The sequence below is a fragment of the Arachis duranensis genome, chromosome 3 (genome assembly GCF_000817695.3).
Source record: "Arachis duranensis cultivar V14167 chromosome 3, aradu.V14167.gnm2.J7QH, whole genome shotgun sequence".
NCBI lineage: Eukaryota > Viridiplantae > Streptophyta > Magnoliopsida > Fabales > Fabaceae > Arachis > Arachis duranensis.
In genome coordinates this window covers 120725435-120736544 of record NC_029774.3, presented here as the reverse complement: position 1 = coordinate 120736544, position 11110 = coordinate 120725435, and the positions used below count along the sequence as shown (strand labels likewise).

Genomic DNA, 11110 nt, shown 5'->3' with positions numbered 1-11110 from the left:
TCATGTTCTCAAATTTTAAATAAAATACTCTACATAGTCAATAATAATTTAGAAATGAAAGAAAATATTTTATTCCATACAAAATAATTAAAAAATATATTTTATTCTATGCAAAATAATTTAAAAAAATGGCTTAAAAAATGTTAGGAGTACTATAAAAATTTGTAATATTCTAATGAATTAGGTAAATACATGTATGTACTCAAATTTTAAATAAAATACTCTACATAGTCAATAATAATTTAGAAATGAAAGAAAATATTTTATTCCATACAAAATAATTAAAAATATATTTTATTCTATGCAAAATAATTTAAAAAAATGGCTTAAAAAATGTTAGGAGTACTATAAAAATTTGTAATATTCTAATGACTTAGGATATTAAAGAAATACTCTACATAGTCAATAATAATTTAGAAATTAAAGAAAAAAATATTTTTATCATATATTTACCTAAATCACTAGAATATTACAAACTTTTATAGTACTCATAACATTTTTTAAGACATTTTTTTAAAATTATTTTGTATAGAATAAAATATTTTTTAATTGTTTTATATCGAATAAAATATTTTCTTTCATTTTTGAATTTATTAAAAAAATTTATTAAAAAATATTCATGAGCTATTAAAAATGGACAAAAGAGTATTGTATGGAATTCGAATTAATAGCTCATTAATATTTTAAAAAAGTCTCATAATTAAATATTTTGTTAGCTTTTTTTAATGTATAAAATAAAATATATATTTTTTTAATTTTTAAATTATTAATTTTTTTAATAAGTGTATAATTCGAACCCAACTGGTTCGAATTAGTATGTGCGTGTGTTTGTGTATAATTCGAACCAACTGGTTCGAATTAGTGTGTGCATGTGTTTATGTATAATTCAAACCAGAAATAGAGTTCGAATCTGGTTTAAACTACATATAAATGTGAATTGGTGATTAACGAAGCAGATTTTGGTTCGGCAAATTTGTGTAAAAATTTTTTCACCTTGACTTATTTGAGTTTTTTACCTTTTTTTTTATCTATCTCTCTTTCTTTTTCTATTCCTCTTTATTCTTTTTTATTTTATATATACTTACAATTTATATTTTATATTATTAATTTGACAAATTAAAATATGTGATAAAATATTCTTTTATTACGATTAAAATAAAATTTTTTCCTCTAAAATTAACAAATTATTTCTCTCCTTTTTCTTCATCTTTCTCTCTTTTTTCTCTCTCTATTATCTGTTTCTCACTATCTTTCTATTCTAAAAAATAAATAAATTAATAAAATAATATAATTCAAAATAAATTCATAAAATTATAAAAAATATTTTAAATTTATAATTAATACGGTTAAAAAAAATATCGTAATATTATTCACATAAAAATATATTATTGTTATTATAGTATGTATATTCTTTTAGTTTTTTATTTAATTTCAAATTTTTACCGCTTATTTTTTAATTCATATTTTATCTCTTTTTTGAAATATTTATTACATATAATTTGAAAAGAATATTAATATTGTGATTAATAATTAGAATCAATATTTAATTATTTTAAAAAAATATTAATTTTGAGTTAATTTTATAACTATGAATATAATTTTTTTTATATTGATATCTAATTGTATTATTTTTATATATAGAGAGAGGTAATTCACGCAAACAAATTAAATAGAGAATAATATTCTACCAATGTCCTAAAACGAAAAAACTTATATGCATGTTTATTTTTCACACTAATTTTATGTAAATTATAACTATTAAACTCGATTTACATTAACTCTAAGTAAACTGATTTATATGTATATGCTGCAAAAATAATATTGATTCGATTTACTATTGACATAGCATGATTTATCATGTGCTTCCATTATAGTATAAATTAAATTCAATTGTTTCGATTTACATTGAAAATGTGTAAATTAAATTTAATTGTTTCTAGGACATGCATATAAGCTAATTCACTTTAGGATATAGGGGTAATTTTGATTCTCAAATAATTTTATTTGTGTGAATTATCCTATATAGAGAAAACAAAAAATAGGATAAAATATACTTTTTATTCTTAAAATTTGGTAAAAATTTTAAAAATATCTCTAAGTTTTATTTTGTTTCAATTTTGTTCCTCAAATTTTTTATTTGCATCAAAGATATCCCTAATGGCTAATTTTTCAAAAAATTTAAAACTAATTTAACTACAATTTCATAAAAATAACTTTCAACACAAGCAAATCAAACATAATCGTCATCCATTATTGTTGAATTGGTCTTAAATTTTTTGAAAATTTAACTGTCGGAGATATATTTAATGCAAATCGAAAACTTTTAGGACAAAATTGAAACAAGATAAAACTTAGAGATATTTTTAAAACTTTTGTCAAATTTTAGGGATAAAAAGTATATTTTATTATTTTTAAATAATAAGCATAAAAATTAATTATTTTATTTGTACAACAGACTTAATACTTAATCAAATATAAAAATATACACATTAAATTTTTTTAAGTTTTAGATAATGATAATTAAACTTAATTATTAGTAAAAAATTAAATTATTTCACATAAAAATAATAGCTAAAAAATTTATTATTTAATATTTTTTAATCTATAAAAACTCTAGTATTTTTAGTTGACAAAAATTATTGTCTTGTATAATTTTTTATAAAAGTAGTTTAATTCTATAACAAACAGAAATTTTGAATGTTTTTTTCAATAATTATAATTTTTTTCGTTATTGAATGTTTGGAAGTGGTGGGTGTGTTGTCCTAGGTTATCGGATGAGGAGGAGCTAGACCAATATGTGAGATAGCTTTTTTGGTCGGAGTTGTTGATAAGAAATCGGACCCAACGATTTTTTTTTAGCTTTTCTTGAGCAAATCGGAGGGTCCGTTTTGCATGGAGAGGAGAGACGAAATTAACATGAAAGAAATCGGACTATGCGACTTGTACATGCAGAAAGTTTATTTTTATATTCCTTGAAAGTAATCGCATGGTCCGTTTTCTTTGTTAACGAAAACTTGGAGTTGGGGTGAGCAACTCGCTGGGTTCGAATTGTGGAGAAATAAAAAATTTTTTATTTTCACTTAACGAGTTGTGGAGAACTCTTGCACAAATCGAACGGTCCGCATGGTTACCACAAGTCCCTCGTTCGATTTGCTTATGGTAAGTCCCTCGATTTGATTTGTATGTGAACTGACACCATACGCATGTAAAGCTCTCCTTCCCTCCATAACACACCTACTTTGCCTCCATAACTAAATTAGTTTTCACAAAAACTATCCCTCGTCAACGAATACAATGTTCTTGCCTCCAGTCATAACTTATTGCAAATTTAGATTTTTTTAATAATTTAAAATATTTTTTTAAGTTTTGGATATTTTTTAATAAATTTGTAAATTTTTTGTTATATTTTAAATTTTTTTGTTAAATTTTAAATTTTTTTGTTAAATTTTAAATTTTTTTTCAATTATTAATGTTTTTTTTTATTAAATTTTAAAATTTTTTGTTATAAAATCGACTAATTTATTAAAAAATTTACTGAAATGAGAATTAATTATCTAGACTTTTTCATTTAATTAAATCCAACTTAAAAAAAAGTATATCCATTCAATTCATTCATTCATTCTATTCAAATGAAATAAATGTATGTTGTTATTATTGTTTATTCCATTCCTTTGACTTAGTGCATGTTTGGGCGCCATTATTTTGTTAAAAAAAGATCTTTTTTAATGAAAAAAGATCTTTTTTTATTTTTTAACGTGTTTGACAAATTTCTAGTAGTAAAAGTAAAAGCACTAGTAAAATAAAAAAAAAGATCTTTTTTGAGAAGCTGTAATTTACATTTTTTTTTAAAAGATCTTTTTTTCTTAAAAAAAAGATGTTTTTCATGTAATAAATAAACAAAAAAGTACTTTTATATTGTTATACCCAAACATAATTGATAAATAAAAAAATCTTTTTACATGATATATCCAAACATAAAATTACTTTTACTTCTCTATAAGATCTTTTAAAAAAAGATAACTCGAAAAAAGATCTTTTCTTAGAAGCTCACCCAAACAAGCCGTTAGTGGATTTTGTTGAATAATAATGCCACAATTCACTAATTAAGTCATTGAGCGATTGAGGCCTGCTATTGACTTGACTGCTGCGTGCACCTCATGTCAGGTTGTCACCCATTTGGCCATTTTCTCTTCTCATTAAAGTAACTCCAATGGAAGAGTCTTTCAAGTTTAAATAAGTTTTATATCTAGTCAAATATATAATTAAAATAATTTGAAAAATTAGTTTAAATAAAAATATTTTACTAAACATACAAATGACAAAATAACTTTATAATAATTTAATTTTTTTATGTAAAGAGAATTTTGTTTATTAATGTCTAAAAAAATATTAAAATTAGTACTATTAAAAAATATTTTAAATTTAATATCATAAAGAAAAAATAAAAAAATTTCTATAAGGACAAATTTGATTAACTTTTAAAATTTTAAGAATAAAAATAATTTACGTCTGGACTTTCAGGGACTATTTTGATTATGAATAACTTGTTTACATGTCAAGTAACACGTGGCGTGTCAGGTGTCGCTGACCTAACACGTCAATTAATTATCTTATGACACGTGGCATTAACCTATCACGTCATCATTTAACTAACGTAAGGATCAATTTAACTTACGTTTTATCTTTTAAGGATTAATATGACAAAAAAATTATTTAAGAACTAATTTAAAAAATGAGCGATCTTTGAAGGACGAATTTAGCTATTAATTCAAAAATAATGGGTTCAAAGGTTCAAAAGAAAGAATAGAAAGTACATTAAGTACAAGAAGAAGAAAAATTTTTAATCACCAGTTACAATAAAAAATATATAAAGAGTACACAGAAAAATTTAAAAAATAACAAAAAAAAAACTCACATTGCACACAATACTTACTCTTTTTCTTTGTTATTGTTTCTATTAATTAGTAGCTCTTTACAATTGTGTATCTCTTCTCATTATGACCTCTTCTTTATCTGTTTTACCTCTTTTACTTATATAATCGAATAAGAGATAGTTGAATAATTGTTTAAAATTATATGTAAAAAGAATTATATTTAATTATATTAAAAATAAAAAAAATACTTTTGAAAATGAACCTTTTATTATTTTATATTAATATATTTTTTTAATTGTAAAATATATCCATGCAAGAAAAAAATTACGAATATATTTATGGGAAGTGTTAGGTAAATAATGATTATCTTAAACAATATGAATAACCACAATCAAATGTATACACTACATCCACGGACAGATCCAGAAATATTATTATAGGAGGCCAATGATATATATAATATTAAAAAATTATGCAAAAAATTATATAATGCAAGATGTATTACAAAAATATACCAATAGAAAATATATTTTAAAGTGCAAAAAATATGTGTATACTTTTTACTAATGAAATAGTCGATTCTTGGCATTATAAAATTCATCGAAAATAGAATCTGTATCAAATTTTTCAGCAATTTTTTTCAATATATAAGTAAAAGATAATTAACAAGAAATTTATCTTTCATTTTGTTTCTGATTCATTCTTCACAATATTCATAGCTAAAAAAGATCTTTCATTTGTAATAGTTAAAACAGAGAGAATTAACCAAATGAATCAAAAAAGACAATCACAAAAAAAAATCTACTTTATGGGATTTGAAAAATTTTATTTAATTAAAAAATATTAGTAATAATATCTTTTTCATATTTTTTTATATTGTTACTTATTTTTTAGATATTAGAAATCAATCAAATCATTAATATTTAGGTTGGATTATACTATTATTTATAGGACAAAGTATACTTTTTGTTCGTGAAGTTTGACAAAAATTTCAAAAATATCCCTAAATTTTATTTTGTTTCAATTTTGTTCCAGAAGTTTTCAATTTGCATCAAATATATCTTCGACGGCTAAATTTTCAAAAAATTTAAAACCAATCTAACAATAATACATGAAAATTATGATTGATTTGCTTGTGTTGAGAAGTTGTTCTTATAAAATTGTTGTTGAATCGGCCTTAAATTTTTTGAAAAATTAGCCGTCAAAGAGATATTTTTTATGCAAATTTTTTAAAATTTTTATCAAACTATAGGGACAAAAAGTATGCTTTACCCTTATTTATACTAGACTAAATATTAAATAAATTTTTTAAAAAATTAAATCATACTTAATAACTTACTACTATTAATTTTTTTCAAAAAAAGTTGGGAAGCCGAGGCCTCCACTCGCCCCCTGTATGTCCGTCTCTGACTACACTTTAATTTAATATTACTAATTAAATTTAAGATTAATTTACTCTTTTAACTTTATTAATTCGTATAATTCAAAAAAATATTGTTGATTATCTATATTTTTTCAAAACTTAATTATTAACTATGAATCAAAAGTAAGGTTTAAAACAGCCTCACCTACCCCTGTCCTCGCTCAACTCCACCCACCCACTTTACCCTGCACTGCCTCACACTTGAGACGACGACAAAAACAACAACCGTCTTTCTTAAATAAAAAGCTTTCTTATATAACACTTTATTCTTCACACTCCATACTCCATACATACATAGCTAACAAACAATTATGGATTTGAGTGCTAACTCCAACGGCACTAGCAGCAGTGAAGAGAGTGAATTGTACCACGCACAGATCCACTTGTACAAGCATGTCTACAACTGGGTTAGCTCCATGGCTCTCAAGGCTGTTATGGAGTTAGGCGTTGCTGACGTCATCCACAACCACGGTAAACCCCTCACTCTCTCTCACTTAGCCTCTAAGCTCAACCTCCACCCTTCCAAAGTCGGCGCCCTCCACCGTTTCCTCCGCCTCCTAACACACAATGGTTTCTTCGCCAAGACCAAGCTTCTAGAAGGACAAGAAGAAGAAGACGCTTACGCTCTCACCCCTCCCTCCAAGCTTCTCATCAAGAGCAAACCAACGAATCTTTCGCCCGTCGTGAAGGGATCACTCCATTGGAGCTCCCTTAACATGTGGCACTCTTCCGAGAAGTGGTTCACTGAGGACAAGGAACAAACCATGCATGAGACCTCTTCTGGAGGACAGAGCTTCTGGGATTTTCTCAACAACAACCCTGATTGCATCGCCATGTTCCAGGACGCCATGGCTGCTGATTCATACATGTTCAAGATTGCGCTCAAGGAGTGCAGGCACGTGTTTGAGAATCTCGGCTCCATTGTTGATGTTGGTGGTGGTACTGGTGGTGTCTCCAAGCTTATTCATCAAGAGTTTCCGCAGTTGAAGTGCACCGTTTTCGACCAGCCGGAGGTTGTTGGTAACCTCAAAGGAGATGGAAATTTGAACTTTGTTGCCGGTGACATGTTCAAATCGATTCCTTCTGCTGATGCAGTCTTACTCAAGGTATCTTCATGATTCTGTCGCCATTAATTGGTAACTAGCTAATTAATTGATGATGTAGTCTTATCTAATGGTTTTTGATTTGGTTTGGTTTTCAGTGGATTTTACATGACTGGAATGATGAGCAGGCCTTGAAGATATTGAAGAACAGCAAGGAAGCTATTTCGGAAAGAGGGAAAGAAGGGAAGGTGATAATCATAGACATATCCATCGATGAAACCAGCGATGATAAGGAATTGATTGAGCTGAAACTGGATTATGATTTGGTGATGTTGGCAATGTTCAATGGAAAAGAAAGAGAGAAAAAGGAATGGGACAAGCTCATCCATGAAGCAGGCTACAGTAGATACACCATTACCCCAATTTGTGGCTTCAAATCTCTTATTGAAGTTTACCCTTGATTTTATTTTAAGGTGTTTGTTAAGTGTCTAAAAATTAGACAAAAATTAGACACCAAATAAAAATACCATAAAATTGGCCTTATTTTGATATGAGTAATCAACTCTATATCTTATGCTACTTATGTTTCAACAAAGGATTAGTTGTGATTCAACGCATCATGAAGTGCTATTTAATTTTTAACTTCTTAATGATATTGCAAGTTAATTATATTTCTTGTGCCTCCCAAATTGTGTGGGAATTCAAGCATGAAGCTGTTGCAAAATGGCTTCCCAATAGTATACCTTAATCATTAATACAGCGGGATTAATAATTTAATATAGAGAGAACTTGGTTAGTGGACATTTGCACTAGGCCCGTAACAGTCTGTTTTCTTAAAACAATATTAAAATTTCTACTGGCCACGCTTTATTACATTACGAACTAGGCAGCCCCTCAAATAAAAAACAGCGTTAGAAAAAGACGAGCGCTCTCCTTGACTCCTTTAATTTATATTAGAAGTGTGTTAAATATCAACAATGGTTAATGGTTAAATTTATCATGCAACTACCTTAATTTGATAATAGTTTAACTTTATTTTTTATAAGAAAAAATATAGGTAAACAATCAAAAATATTAAATAATGTGAACAATAAATATATTGTTGGGCCAACTGTAGAGAGCTCTCGACCATCGGATAGATTTCGGAGAGGAATCAAGCGAGAGAACATAAGATGAGAAGACACCACATCCAACTCAAAACCTTAAGGTATAAGTTGATGGGTCTCTCATCTTATAAATGTCGCCTGGACCACATTTGCCAGGAAGACTTTTGATGCTTCACCTTAAATACTCCTTAAAACCACCAGACCGATTAACTATTGGCTCTGATACCAGTATGAAAGAACCAAGCAGCGTAAACAATACAAATATCTAACACAAGAACAATATGGAAGCACTCAACACAATATGACAGCAACTATAACAAGCAAATCTAGCAAGTAAAGTAATAACAAGAACACACCGAGATTTTAACGTGAAAAATCCCTCAATGTGAGAGGTAAAAACCATGGGTCGTCCAAACTAATGAAATAGCTCCACTATAATCAAATGAGGTACAAAAGAGTCTCAAATAAATCACAAAAATGTACATATAACAAGTCAAAAGATTAAAGCACCAAAGCTTATAAATGAGAAGTAAGAAGATGAAAATTACCCAAAAATAGAGCTGCAGTTCGAAGTTTATTTCTCTCTTTACATATCTCCAATTAAAATCTTTACCGTTGAGAATAAAGAAGAATATGTGAAAAATGTGCAGTCTAAATTTCACATCGATCCAACGGTGAAATAATGAGAAAATGCCGTTCAAATATTGCTACTCTGTGTAAAAACGAAAAACCTATTTTCTCTCTTACGAAGACAATTTATCTCACTGTAGACTTCTAATCAACATCTCCACCATCCAAAATGAAGAACAAGATGAGAGGAACACGCATTTTAAATTTTAATCTAATCCAATGGTGAATGAATGAGAAACTGGCATTTGAAATTGATTGCTTTGCATAAAAATGAAAATTCTATTTTCTTTCTTCGTCTCTCACTTGGTGGCTAATCTCTTTACATCTCAATGACCCCAAAAATCTGATTAAAGTTGTTACACTAGGTTGCAAGAATACACCCCCAAAAAGTTGGGTTTGGGCCTCACAAATGAAAAAAAAAACCCAACATATATCGAATGTTCATTTCATTAAGTGTGTGAGTGATTATCCTAATATTCAGATTTAGGAGGATAATTTAGAATGTAGTGTGTTTTTATTTTTTAGAGCCTATTATTCATATTGTTCACAAAATCATTGTCAACTTAGCAAAAAAAATTTTATAATGATTAAAATTTCACATTAAATTATATTTTTTATTTTAAATTTGTTCTTAATTAAAAATATTAATAAAAATATATTAGAAAAGTCACGAGACAAAATGTTGTGCTACCATGCATATATTATCCTTGAAAAAGTATATTCTAAAATTCTAAATTGGTAAGCATAACTTAGTTATTTATACAGTGTTCGAGATAATATATATAGAAATAGAACACACGACAATTATATTTATAGTTGCAGCATTTTTGTGCCTCCCAGAATCAGATATGGTATTAGAGATAGCATTATGTTATATAACAGCAGATCTTATTGCTTCAGGCTGAATTACCACGTATATGAAACAATTATGGCCAATTCTCCCATGTCTTTAATTTTGGTGCCGAAATTGTCGAAATTATTTTTTGTAGTAAAATTTAAATATTAAAAAATTATTTATTTTTATATTTTTTAATTTAAATATTATTTTTATCTCTTTTTAGTAAGTTAGTCAAGTGTATATTATGACAATGGTATCCTTCATAAAGAGATAAACCAGTGAAGCTTAATGCAGCGTCTGTTATTGGAAACTAATCAAACTATAGTTGCTAATATATTAGAAAAGTCACAGAAATATCTAGCTTTGGAATAAAGGGAGAAAAAAATGCATTGTCAAGAATGGCAACTACATGGACATATTCACATTTGGAGAGAGTACGTGTAGGAAATCAAAGAATCTAATTCTATGACTACGTAGTAGTGCAGTATGTAGCATCATTGGTGGGGTCATCTGACTAAGGTAGGGAGACTGGTCAATTCCAAATTTCTAAAGGAGTCTTAGAGTGTAGTATCAAAATAAATAAAGCTATCTGTATTAAATGTAGAATTAGATGATCCACACTCTAGAAGGAAGAAGAATAAGTAACTGAACAAATCAACTAGTAAGTCAAATAAAGCAATGGTCCCATCAGATTGTGTAAGCCATGTGGAGATTGAATAAGCGGCTTGTTGCTTGTTTGATATCAACGTAACTACCCCGAAGTAGATGACAAATTATTGAGTGACTAGATGCATAAACCATTTGGAGATCTTTTATTTTCTTATAAGGGATTATATGGATTACCTTGTGTATACTTTTATTGTACATGTTCTTCTTCTATTATAAAAAAATTGATGTGTAATTTTTTTTCTCTATACTATTACAAAATATAGTTCCTAAAAAAGGCAATTAGATTATGACCTGGTCAAGAAGTTTGTATGTCATTCATATATATCAAACCAAAGTTTTCTACGGTTTTATGGTCCACTATTATTTTTTAATAATGTTTGACAAACAATAAAAAATCAGTCTAAATTTATTTGAATGAATGTTAAATAAAATAAATTTGGATTGGTTTGATATTTTATTGTCTCCATAACACGATTATTTTTCTACTTCGATATCATTAGCCTCTTTGAAATTTGAACTTAACTATT

At 27.2% G+C, this 11110-nt stretch overlaps 1 protein-coding gene across 1 annotated transcript; it reads left to right on the top strand.

Moving 5' to 3' along the window:
* The first annotated feature begins 6447 nt into the window (after nt 1-6447).
* LOC107480758 (isoflavone 4'-O-methyltransferase) lies at nt 6448-7812 on the top strand. Its single transcript, XM_016100924.3, has 2 exons — nt 6448-7403; nt 7499-7812. The coding sequence occupies exons 1-2, from the start codon at nt 6609-6611 to the stop codon at nt 7799-7801; spliced, it is 1098 nt and encodes a 365-aa protein (XP_015956410.1). The 5' UTR covers nt 6448-6608; the 3' UTR covers nt 7802-7812.
* Nucleotides 7813-11110: the final 3298 nt, after the last annotated feature.